The 12,175-nt window shown below is 50.3% G+C and overlaps 1 protein-coding gene across 1 annotated transcript in view; it reads left to right on the forward strand.

Moving 5' to 3' along the window:
• TEP1 (telomerase associated protein 1) overlaps window positions 1–12,175 on the forward strand; it is a 54,264-nt gene that overhangs the window by 41,167 nt on the left and 922 nt on the right. Inside the window, exons 42-56 of the mRNA XM_080978140.1 lie at window positions 293–446; window positions 770–982; window positions 2,229–2,395; window positions 3,123–3,239; window positions 4,181–4,288; window positions 5,421–5,547; window positions 6,202–6,269; window positions 7,192–7,324; window positions 8,003–8,145; window positions 8,472–8,584; window positions 8,802–8,951; window positions 9,062–9,185; window positions 10,414–10,519; window positions 11,166–11,269; window positions 12,051–12,155. Coding sequence (XP_080834266.1) covers window positions 293–446; window positions 770–982; window positions 2,229–2,395; window positions 3,123–3,239; window positions 4,181–4,288; window positions 5,421–5,547; window positions 6,202–6,269; window positions 7,192–7,324; window positions 8,003–8,145; window positions 8,472–8,584; window positions 8,802–8,951; window positions 9,062–9,185; window positions 10,414–10,519; window positions 11,166–11,269; window positions 12,051–12,155 — 1,932 coding nt within the window. The remainder of the gene's footprint in view (window positions 1–292; window positions 447–769; window positions 983–2,228; window positions 2,396–3,122; window positions 3,240–4,180; window positions 4,289–5,420; window positions 5,548–6,201; window positions 6,270–7,191; window positions 7,325–8,002; window positions 8,146–8,471; window positions 8,585–8,801; window positions 8,952–9,061; window positions 9,186–10,413; window positions 10,520–11,165; window positions 11,270–12,050; window positions 12,156–12,175) is intronic.

A 12,175-nucleotide genomic window follows, 5' to 3' on the forward strand; every position in this document is an offset into this window, starting at 1 on the left:
GCATTGTATCAGAGGGGGCCTACATTGAAGGCATGTACATTTGAATATTTCTCGCTGTCCGATTTCTGTGACCATTCACCGAATTTTCCGGTCACACCTTGTAGAATCACAGAATTACAGAGTTGGAAGGGACCCCTGAAGTGTTTAAGTGGGATAATAGTGCTTTAAACAGTGTGGATGCGGCCACTGAAGAGAGAGAGTGTGTTAACATTGCAGGAGGGATCTCTTCTCAGTATGACGTGTGCATGTCTTTGTGCCTAGCATAACTGACTTTGTGCGTTCTGAGTTGCAGGTCCAGCTTTGGGCAGGTCACCAGGGGCAACTGTGGAGTACCTTGCGGTCAGGAGTCTCCTCCCCAGCTCTGTGCACTGCAGCCAATCCCGATTGCAGCCGCTTGGCTGTGGGGCACCATTCGGGAGACCTCAAGGTCTTCATACATCTTTGGCGTACGTTTTGCATTTGTCTCCTTAAGCCATTTGAATCCTCGACGAAACCCTGCGGCCTCCCATATGTTGTTGGATTTCCGCTCCCATCAGCCTTGGCAAGAGCAGCCCGGTGGTCAGGGAATATGGGAGGTGCAGTCCAGCAACATCTGAAGGGCACCATATTGGCTGTTCCTGGTGTTAATAATAATAATAATAATGATGATGTATATGCTGCCCATCTTACTTGGTTCCCCAGTAAGAATTGCTACCCAGGTGCAATTCTATCCTGGAGGACTAGTCTTCAGCGCTCCCAAGTTCTTCCATTTTATTTCTGTCTCTCTTAGACACTCCACTGACCCACTGTGCTGCAACGGGGGTTGCTTTCTGTAGCCTGGCCTGGCTGGACAGCCTCCACCTGGTTGGGGGCAGCAGCGACGGGTCCCTGTACGTCACAAACACCTCCCAGTTCAGCCGCCTTTGCCTCCATAAGCTGCAAGGCCACAAAGGAGCCGTGACAGGCCTCGCCATCTTCGAGAAGCTGGTGGCGTCGGTGTCAGGTGATTTAGAGAAGAAGCCCCTGGTGGGAGGCGTTACGTTGCTTGCCTTTCTCCATCCTTGCCTCTCCTTAGGGCTTCAGCCAGAAGCTGTGGATGAAAGGAAGGGAGAGTTTGGGCAGGATAATGCAGGGGTTGATTTAGACGACCTAAGTAGCTTCTCTTTTGCCTTGCAAACTGCATGACAGTGGAAAGAGAGAGGGAAGCTTGTAGTAAGAGGCAGAGCTGATGCAGGCTTTGGGCTTAGGCTCCAGTTATCATGTGGGCCCATTGTGTCCCCCCCCCCCCGTGTGAAAAACCTTGGCGATCCACTTTCAGTCATTGCAGGACTACATTGAGTTTAGATGGACCCAATACAGTGGTACCTCGCAAGACGAATGCCTCGCAAGACGGAAAACTCGCAAAACGAAAGGGTTTTTGGTTTTTTGTGTTGCTTTGCAAGACGATTTTCCCTATGGGCTTGCTTCGCAAGACGGAAACATCTTGCAAGTTTGTTTCCTTTTTCTTAAAACCGTTAATACAGTTGCGACTTGACTTCGAGGAGCAACTCATAGCACATGGTGTGGTAGCCTTTTTTGAGGTTTTTGAAGACTTTGGTGATTTTTGAAGCTTTTCCAAAACTTTTCCGACACCGTGCTTCGCAAGACGAAAAAAACCGCAAGACGAAAAAATTAATTTCGTCTTGCGAGGCACCACTGTACTCTTGATAAGAGCTTCTTATCTTCCTCCAATTCCTTCCTTCCTTTTTTTCCCTCTCCCTCTCCCTCTCCTGTTGTATTCTGGCTATACCAGCCTACTCGAGAACTCCTTGTGTTGAGATTTTTCCAGAGCCTAGGAAGTGATTGGTGCCTCAGGGATGGGTGCCCCTCCCTGGCTTGCTTCTGCACTTTCTAGAGTAGGCCTTCAAAAAGTTGGCGTTCTTTGCTGGCCCAGTGACTTGGCTGGTCATGAAAGTGGAGCAACTTCTATCAGAGCAACTAGGGCCCTGCATTGTCAAAGTCTGTGGGGAGAGCAAAGGCCAGAGACCTAGACGGAAGCAGCTTGCTGCAGTCGCCATGTTGTTAGGGGTGTCCATGGCAAAGGAGAAACTGGCTGCACAGCCCTGTCTTCCGTCTGGGTCAGTGAGGACTGAGTAGAGTCCCGAGGGTCAGACATAGAGGCCTGGAGGCCTCCCCTCGTGATCCCTCAGTCTGAGGCCACCATTCTTTCACCAGAATTTCCCCCCTCATATTCTTTTTCTCTTTTCTAGAGGATTTCACTGTCCAGCTGTGGCTTTCAGAGACTCTGAGACCAACAGATCCTGCTGCAGATGCTGACATCCTGCCCCTTGCTGTCCTCCGGGGTCACACCGGGGGGGTTACATGCTGCGCCTTCAGCCTTGACGGCCGCTACCTTGCCACGGGAGGCAAAGACCGGGTGAGTAAGGCAGCCTTGTCTCAAGGACAGGGCTCTTCCGCAAGGCCCAGCAGGGGTGGCACAGAGCTTCCTTGATCTTCCCCTCGCAAAGCATACCTCCGAATAGATGTTGATATGCGCTCAAAGCAATTGTGTGGCTCAGCTGGTCCAACTAATATCTCATTCGGCAAGCCTGTGCACCAAACGAGATGCCCCAGAAACCTTTGCAGGATACTTCTTGGCAGAGGAGATGCTGTGGCAGAGGCAGGAAACCCTTTTAAGCCTAAGGGGGGGGGGTCACATTGCCTCCGAGGCAACTTTTTGAGGGCCACATGCCAGAGATAGAAGTGAGCAGAGCAACAGATGTGAATTTTGCCTCTTGTGCAGTGGGCAAGTGTCTGTACCCTTGCACTCCGCTCCGTCCTACATCCAGTCCAGCAAGCGGCACTGTCGGAGTTCAGTGACACACATTCCAGTCAGGCAAAAATACTCAAGGGAGGGTATAGAGCAGAGACATGGAGTGGGCATGGCCTGAGGAGAGTCCTGAGGGCCACACAGAAAAACCTAGAGGGCCACATTTGGCTTCCAAGCCAGAGGTTGGTCATCCCTGTGATATGAAAAGGCAGAAGGGGGGGAGAATTACTGCTTTTGGAGGCGGAGCAGAGTAAGGAGCAAGGTAAGAGACTGGTGTAATGTTAACAAAAGGTAGGTTCTTATTTTATTTTTTTCACTGTGTTCTGTGTTTCAGGCCTTGTTTCTCTGGGATGTCAGGGACCCCTCCCAGAAGACCCCTTCCCTCTGGCGCTCCATGCTTTTCTGCCACCAGGACTGGATCTCCTGCTGCGCCTGGGCAGGCCCCATGTTGGTGAGTTTGAACGGCCACCGCACGGAGTGGGTGGGTAGGTGGGCTTTTCATGCACGAAGAATCCCAGAAATGGAGGGGGGAGGACCAAAGAGAGCCAGCTTACGACCCTTCCCAAAGGGCAGGTCTGGGCACCCACCTATTTAACCTAGCAGCTCTTTGCAGTAGATCATCCTGCATGCAGTTGGCTCCTGCATGCAATGAGTGGGGAGGAAAGCTAGTGTTTGGGCACAAGGGAAGCTAACAAGCTGCTTTTGGGTTGTCTTGGACTCCCAGCTCTCATCAGTTGCAGCCAGCAGGGCCAATAGTGGACATTTATTATTTGGATTCAAAGGATGGGAAAAGGCAGAAATTTCAATTCTGACCTGTATTCATCATACTTGTCACCGTTTCCATTACGATGCAGTTTGGTTTCTGCTAAACACTACGTGTCTTCTGTTAAACATAAATTACAAAACTGTCTATATAACTTACGTAACTTACATTTGAGTGTCAAAATGATGGCAAAAAGTCATCAATTACATATCCATTGTGGACTTCCAAACAACGTGAATGAATCCCATTTGACTAATTTCTGTTCCTGACAACAGGCAGACATGTGAATTGCAGCATTTGTTCACTTCCTTTTCTACGTTCCTCTGAATTCTCTGGCATCCCTAGGCCCTGGAGCAGGCACCAGTGAAGGGCCCTTGTCAGGGTGTTGGGAGGGTGGCAGCTGCCCCAAGGATGCTAGGTGCTGATACTGGCCTTGATGTGTTTGGTACCCTGGTGATAACTTGCCGGCTGATTAATTGGAACATCTGATTCCTCCTGTCATCTTCCAATGGGGAAACTGAGGTGGTTGGGAGTATCACCCACAGCAGGTCTCCTAAATCTAGCAGCCTCTGATGTACATCCCACCATTTCTAACTTCCTGCCTGTCCTTTGCATTGTTCCCCAAACAGCTCACTGGCTCCAACGACTGCACCGTCTGCCTCTGGGATCCCAAAACTGGCCAGCGCCTCCAGGAATTTCTGGGCCACCAAAGCCCAGTATGCAGTGTCATGAGTGAGGTAGGCAATAGAATCCTTCTGAGGCTTCGTCCTTCATTTTCCTACCTTGGCCCTAGACGCTTTCCTGAATTCTGCAAAGCACGCTACGTTGGGCTTTGCGGATTCTAAAATGAAGAGGCGGCAAGTCACAGAACATCCTCTTCTTCATCTGCCTGAAATGGCACCTGAGGGGACAAACCAGATGTCGCGTTAAAGACATGTTTGCTTTTAATGTGCATATTTTTCTGGGTGGGGCTGGAGGGAGTTGTACTCCAAAACCTCTGGGGAGCGCCAGGGTGGGTGAAGGCTGCAAATAGCAACGGCGGTGGGTGGGAGAAAAACCTATCTAGGTTGCCTTCTCTTCCCCTCCTGAAGAGAATCCCTCCTTTTTTGGAAAATGCCATATTTGCATTGGGAGGAAATCTCCCACAGATACCAGCCGCCACAGCAAATCCTTACATTAAAAAGCAAAAACAAAGAAACACTGCTGTACAGGTTAAATTAGAGCATTGCAGAGTTGGAAGGCACCAGGAGCTGGTTTATCTAGTGCAGCCCCTGTCAGTGCAGGAATCTCTTGTCCAGCGTGGGCCTGAGATATCCCAGCTGAGTACAGATACATCTTACCATCTTGCATAGTTTGGCCTTGAGTGTCTTATGGATGCCATTAAAAAAACCTCAGTGCTGTTCCCAGGTCCTCCCAGGTCCATTCTAGTCTCCCCAACTCTATTATTGACCTTGTGTCTGTGGCCTATCCTGCCTTGGCTCCCCTTTTTCATCCTGGGTACCACATTCCATTCTGGGCAGGCTTCCTGGGGCCACATGCCAGTGGTGAGTGGGGCCAGAGGCAAAAGTGGGTGGAGCAACAAATGTAAATGTTCCCCGCACAACACCCCCTTCTCCATCCATGCAAGCAAGAAGCACTATCAGAATGCAAGGGCCTGTTCCATCCAGGCAAAACCACTTGGGGCAGTGAAGTGAGGGGTGCGGCCTGCAGGGAGGAATCCGACGGCCGGATGCGGCCCCTGGCCCTGAGGTTCCCCATCCCTGCCTTAACTCTGTGCATGGAACGCTTGTTGCAGTCGTCCTCTGGATAAATATGCATGGCCTTGGTTCATCCCTTGTTGACTGCTACTCTTTCTGGTTCCTGTGACAGAAAGAACATGTGTTCTCCGTGGGCAGGGATGGGATGCTGGTGGCGTGGAACCGACAGGGGCTGGAGATGACTCGCTTCCTGGCTCACCCTGACCGGGCCAACCACTGTGCAGGCTTCAGAGATCCACGTAAGATACTTTAGCCACCACTTTTTGAAAATCTGGGGAAGGGAAATGAGCTCTGAAATTCTGGTCTCCGTTACTTGACAGTATGATACAAATGAATCCATGTGCATATTTGCATTTATTTTAGATGAGGTTAAGGTTCACACGAATATGTACAAGTTTGAATGCTCAAATTGTTCACTGTCCAAGTAAGGTATTGCAAGCAGCCCTTTCAAGACTGTAGATCTGAGCTGTCTAGCAGATTTTGAACTTGGTAATGTAAGAATACCAAGGTCTGACGGGGGGCTGTGGGTTGCTGAGGAGTTTGGCCTCTCTGAAGAAGCTTAGCTTAATTACGTGACTGAAGACCTTTCTTTGGTTCCTGCAAAGTCACCTCCCCGTGAGAAAGTTGGCTGTTTTATTTGCCAGTTAGATGAGGAAGATTTTAGTGAATGTGGAAATAATAATAATTTTATTATTGGTCAGATATGATTTTATAAATAGCCAGAATTAAAGAAAACATGTGAAAACAGATTTTCAAAGTGGGGAAGTATTGCCCTTAAAGTTGGGGAGTGAGGGGTATTGTCACTTGGAACAGCTGACCTGCTTTTTGCCCTCTGCCCTACCTTCATAAGCGTACTATTAGTACATTTCTTTCTTTTTTTTTTCTTTTCACAGGGGAAAAAGAGTTTATTTTGGCTGCAGCCGGCGGTGATGGCACAGTGAAACTTTGGAAGCCCCTGAAGGTAAGAGATGGGGGGAATATATGTGTGTGTGTGTGTGTGTGTGTGTGTAGATTTAATGTACTAAACTAACATTTGCCAACCTTGTTCTCTCCAGATGTTTTGACTACAACTCCCACCAGCCCCTAGCCAGTGCCCTGTGCTGTCTGATGGGAGCTGTAGTCCAGAACATCTGGAGAGAGCACCAGGTTGGCAAAGGCTGCCCTAAACAAAAATGCCCTTGGAAATTTGGCTGGTGATTTGACAACTCAAAGACTCTGCAGTTACTTGTGTTAAGGGCAGCCTGTTATCCATAGTTGCCTAATAAATATCTTAATGTTTACCTGTTAGGCTATATTCCCACCCACCCCAAAAAACAACCCACAACCTCTTGGCTACGCTTGTAAGGCTGGGCAAACCAGCCACAGCAGCAGTTTAAATGTTTCCTATATCACCTCTTCTGAGGCTGTGTACCCAATACACCTTTTAAAGCACATTCCAAGCACACTTTTTCCCTCACAGGAGTCTGGGCACAGTAGTTTACCCCTCACAGAGGGACAAGTCCCAGCAGCCCTTAACAAACTACAGGGCCCAGAATCCTCTGAGGGAAAGTGTGCTTGGCGTGTGCTTCAAAGGTACAGCTTGGGCACACCTTAGGCTTGTCTGCCTCTCACAAATAGGGCATGCATGAGGGGAAAGTGACAAAAGTTGGCTCAACTTCAGAGCTGCTGGAACACTTACTGAGAACTCGGTTAGCATATGGCTTAAAGTCTTCTTACCTGATGGATCAACTTTTAGGTATCATTCTTGTTGGATAGGAGCCAACCTGGTCTGCCCTGCACCTACACCATAATAATCTCTCCCGCGTGGGCAACTCTTGGCACCTCGACCCAAGCCCTGTTCTGCCTCCCAGCTCCTTGCTCACTCGTTTCCTGTTTCCTCACAGCTGGCGGAACCTGACGTCTTCCCTGGCCACTGCGCTGCCATCTGTGGGGCTGCTGCTTCCCCAGCATCTTCCTCTTTCCTGACAATATCCAAAGACAACACAGTCCGAGTGTGGGCCGTCCCCAAGGAAAAGGGTTAGTATCGGGGGGGGGGGGCTGCTCACAGCTTCCTGCTCTTCCTGCATTTGTGGGTCAAACCAAAAGGTTGGCTGGGTCAGAGGAGCCCAGTTGCTTGTGCTTTGCGTCCGTTACCATCTGCCATATACCGAGGGAGGCCATTGGTCCACCTAGCTCAGTATTGTCTATGTGGATTGGCTCTGGGCTCTCCAGAAATTCAGGCAGATTCTTCCTAGCCCTCCTTGGCGATTGAAACCGGGAGCCTTCTGCATGCAAGCCAGTTAAACTCTCCCACTGAGCTTACAGGCCTCCCCACGCTTAATGACCAATTTGGGTGTGTTCATTTGGTGTCAGCATTTTGTGTCCACACAATTAAACCAGCTGTGTTTGGAGTGGAGGGTGGAGAGATTTCCAGCTGACTTCTCACGACGACACATTGTGGCTCCATCCTTTCCCCTCACTGTGCACATTAGGGTCGCATAAACACCATCCATTTCAAGCACACATCCCAAGAATCCTGCGAACTACCCCCTCACAGAGCTACAATTCCCAGTGCCCTTGACAAACTACGGTTCTCAGCATTCTTGGGGAGAAGTTGCATGTGTGCATGTGACCAAATACATGTTTTAAAACTGCAAACTGGTTGGTCCCAGCTTATCATTTTCTTGCTGAGCCGTTGTCCCCCTTGCTCACCAGCAGGAGCCGCCAAAGACCTTCCCACTCACCAAGGTGCCGTCACGGCCTTGGCCTGGTCCCCCGATGGGGACTTCGTTGCGTCTGGTGGGGAACGCGGAGACCTGGTCCTCTGGCACAAAGCCAAGGCTGTGGAGAAAGTGAAGGTAAGCCCAAGGGCGCTGGACTCCCCACCATCATCTGAAGGGCCACAGCTTCCTCACCCCTCGTCTCTCCAGTGCCGGAAAGAAGGCTTGGAGGGAGAAGCCGCCACCTGGTGGCCATAGAGTTGGAATGGATTCTTGAGGGTCATTCAGTCCCAACCCACTGCAGTGCAGGAATCTTTTGCCCATCGTGGAGCTAGAACCCACGGCTCCAAGATTGAGAGTCTTGTGCTCTACCAACTGAGCTATCCAAATGCACTTTGGGCTTCGTCCGGCCCTTTGGTATAGCAAACCGTTGCATGAGTGGCTTCGCTTCTTTCACCATCCAGGCTGGCCAGCATTGCATCAGTGCCTTAGCCTTCACTTCCACCCGCACCATCCTTGTGGCAGCTGATGGGATCAGCCTCTGGTACATAAGCAGGCAGCGCGATGGAACCATCAGGTAAGGTTGCACAAACCGTCCCAGGACTGCTGGGTCTCCAGTGTGAGCCACTTGTCCTGGGAGTGCCTGACTGCACAATGGAGCTCTCAGCCCCATAACCAAGAGAGAGCTTCTCCAGGCCTCTGCTTCTCCACAGCTGTGTCTCCACAGCATGTCGCTGATCCTGAGTTTTTTTGTATTCTCTGTGTGTGTATTTCTCCCTTTTCCCATTGCACAGCTTGACCCGCAAGAAGTGCCTGCGCCAAGCAGAGGAGTCGTCTGCGCTCTGTGTGGGGATGCTCAGGCCCAGCGGCCCCATAGTCCTAGGGATGGCCAGCGGAGACCTGCTGGTGCTGCAGCCTGGAGCTGAGAGCTTCCAGCAGAACCCGTGAGTTGGGAGAACAGTGGGCCTCGAGGGGCCAGGGGAAGACATCTCTGGGTGGTGGAACAGTCTTACTTCCATGGCTCCAGTGCTAATCTTCTTCACCTCCATCTCAGATACACAGACAAAGTGTGGGATATCCAGCAGCACGTGAGCTTTGACATATCTGTGTCCGAGGAGGAGGAGGGGCATATCTTTCACATCTGGGACTCCATGCACAGCCCAACCTTGTTCAAGATGGTGAGTGGCCAGTGAGTGGCCCAGGTGGGAATCGCCACAGGATTTGGCCAATTGCTGAGCTCTGAGCCTGCCAGGCTGCATCTACCTGCATGTTGTTGTTGTTTAGTCGTTTAGTCATGTCCGACTCTTTGTGACCCCGTGGACCAGAGCACGCCAGGCACTCCTGTCTTTCACTGCCACCCGCAGTTTGGTCAAACTCATGCTGGTAGCTTCGAGAACACTGTCCAACCATCTCGTCCTCTGTCGTCCCCTTCTCCTTGTGCCCTCCATCTTTCCCAACATCAGGGTCTTTTCCAGGGAGTCTTCTCTTCTCATGAGGTGGCCAAAGTATTAGTCTGAGCTTCAGGATCTGTCCTTCCAGTGAGCACTCAGGGCTGATTTCCTTCAGAATGGAGAGGTTTGATCTTCTTGCAGTCCATGGGACTCTCAAGAGTCTCCTCCAGCACCATAATTCAAAAGCATCAATTCTTCGGTGATCAGCTTTCTTTATGGTCCAGCTCTCACTTCCATACATCACTACTGGGAAAACCATAGCTTTAACAATACGGACCTTTGTTGGCAAGGTGATGTCTCTGCTTTTTAAGATGCTGTCTACCTGCATAACCCCCACTTATTATTGGTGGACTGATTGCATTGACATCCCACTTTTTTCTCAAAGGGAGCTCAAGGTGACTTTCATAGCTCTCCCCCCTTTCATCCCCACAGCAACCCTGTGAACTAGGGGGAAGGGGCAAGGGGCTTGCCCAGGGAGCTCCATGTGGGGGACTTGAGCCCAGGTTTTCCAAGTCCTAGATCCCTGAGCCCAGGGGTAGTATCAGCTCAGAAAGCAGCTCCTTTGGTGGCTTTAAGCAAGCATATATGTGTCTCTGTGTGCAGGCCTCAGGCCTGGGGGTGGGGTGGGGGTGGGCAAATGTGGCTCTGCAGGCCTCCCCCGATTGCTCATCCCACATCTGAGCTTTCCCGCTACCCACCCTCATTCCAGGTACTTCCGGTGATGCCTGGTTTTTGCAGGAATTGTTCCACCAGGCTGTCCAGTCCAAAAGGAGATCCTGCAGCTCGGTTGCCGTTGTGGCATGGTTGCCTCAGTTGTTCTGTGATGTTGTGCCCTTGGTCTGACCAGCTCAGAACTCCCAAGGCAGGTGGGACGTGGATCTTCTGCCAGGAGAGGCCTGCTAATTTCTTGAGTTGCCCTTTCCTCACCAGAGCCGTCTTCTGTTTGTTCCTTTAGAGGGTAACCAAATCTGGGAAGTTAGAGGACACAGACGCCCTGGAGAAGATACCATGGGTACCCAAAAGGCCCTCTGTTTGGGTCACTGCTGCCCGGCAGGTCAAAGGTGAGGCCAAGACCAGGTTCCTGCTTATCCCAGTCTCACTTTTATATTTTTTTAAGAGAGACTTTTGCTGAAGCAAAATGTCACTCTTGCGCTCAGAACCTTCTTGTTGCTTAATGTTGTGCAGACATACTTGAAACTCTGGGGGCGTCCCCGGCTTGGCAACCCCAGAGGAGCCCGTGTTGACGGCCTGCCTCTGGAATGAAATCACATTTAATGGGCTTAAAACATTTGATATCTAAGATTCCAACGAGGTGCAATAATTTTGTAGGTTGTAACTGGGTGGAGATTGGCACAGTGTAGGGGTAGCCGAAGGTCACGCTCCCCAAAACTCCAGACTGCAATTCCCATAGGCCTCAGCAAGCATGGAAGTTGTAGTCAAATGAGATCTGGCAGGCACCCTATTGGCTACTCCAGCATAGAATATGAAAAGCCCTGTAAAAGACAGCAGAAATCAGCTTGCATTAGAAAGGTGGATGCGTAAGTGGTAGATTTTGGATATGGGCTTGTGGGCACCTGGTTGGCTACTCTGAGAACAGAATGCTGGACTATAGGCCTGATCTAGCATAGCTCCAGCTGATTTGAAAGGAGTGGAGTTAGAATTGGAGGGAGAGATGCACTCTTAATTGTGGCTTTTCCATTGGGACAGGTAAACTATTATGCGCAGACTCTGAAGGATGCCTCTGGACTCAGACCCAGCAGACTGAGGAGAGAGTGGATAAATGGAAGCCTGATGGCTGGCAGAGGAAAAAGGCAAGTCCTAGGGATGGGGGGAGAAGATAGGATGAATGGAGACCCACCTGCGCCTGAATCATCAGCCTGAGCAGCAAGCGGGATGCCTCCCGGGTGCAATTTTGAGTCACGTGCCCGGGATTTTGAGCCCTTGCCTACCTCTGGGGCCTGATCCAGTTTGGAGATGCTTCCATAGAGTTCACTTGCAGTGCATCCACATCTAGGGGAACTGCAGTTTTGTAAAGGAAGGTCGTTTTAGGTCTCTTAGCAGGAAAATCTAAGCTTCCTCGACAAACCTACAATGCCCAAGGTTATGCAGTGTAAACCAAAAGAGCAGAAGTTGCTTACAAAACGATCTTAGGTTTGTGGCATGGATGCACTTTTGTTGTTCTGCTGGAGCAGGAAAATACTGCCTTGTGGGGAACAGTGAAAAAGTCCACTGAAATATGGACCCCAAACCAGACTCTTACTTTACATTCTATTTCCTAATGAGATGAAATTGCCGTGAGTGCATTACATACATTCATCATGCTGCATTTAGACTGGCTTGTTTTTAAAATGTGAACCACTTTGAGCACAGATACATTTTAGTAAATGCAGTGTAATAGTAGACTGTGAGTATGCAAAGTGACTTTAAAAATGCTCTCGGGGCTTGAGAACTGGGACTTCCTTAATTGGCCTGAATCCTCAGGGTCACAGAGAGGGTGGGGTAAGGCAGTGTGATCTCTCTCTCGCTCTCCCTGTGGCCCCAAGGAAGCACTTTCCAAGCCCTAGCAGACTTTAAAAATTCTTCTGCGTCTAGATTCACAGTGACAAAATCACAGCCCTGCATGTCCTCGGAGACAGGATTGTAACAGCATCACATGACCGAGATGTGAAGATTTGGGATGGCAACACTATGAAACTGGTGAGTAACTTCACACTCCC

Source organism: Podarcis pityusensis, assembly GCF_964106645.2.
Source record: "Podarcis pityusensis genome assembly, chromosome: 13".
NCBI lineage: Eukaryota > Metazoa > Chordata > Lepidosauria > Squamata > Lacertidae > Podarcis > Podarcis pityusensis.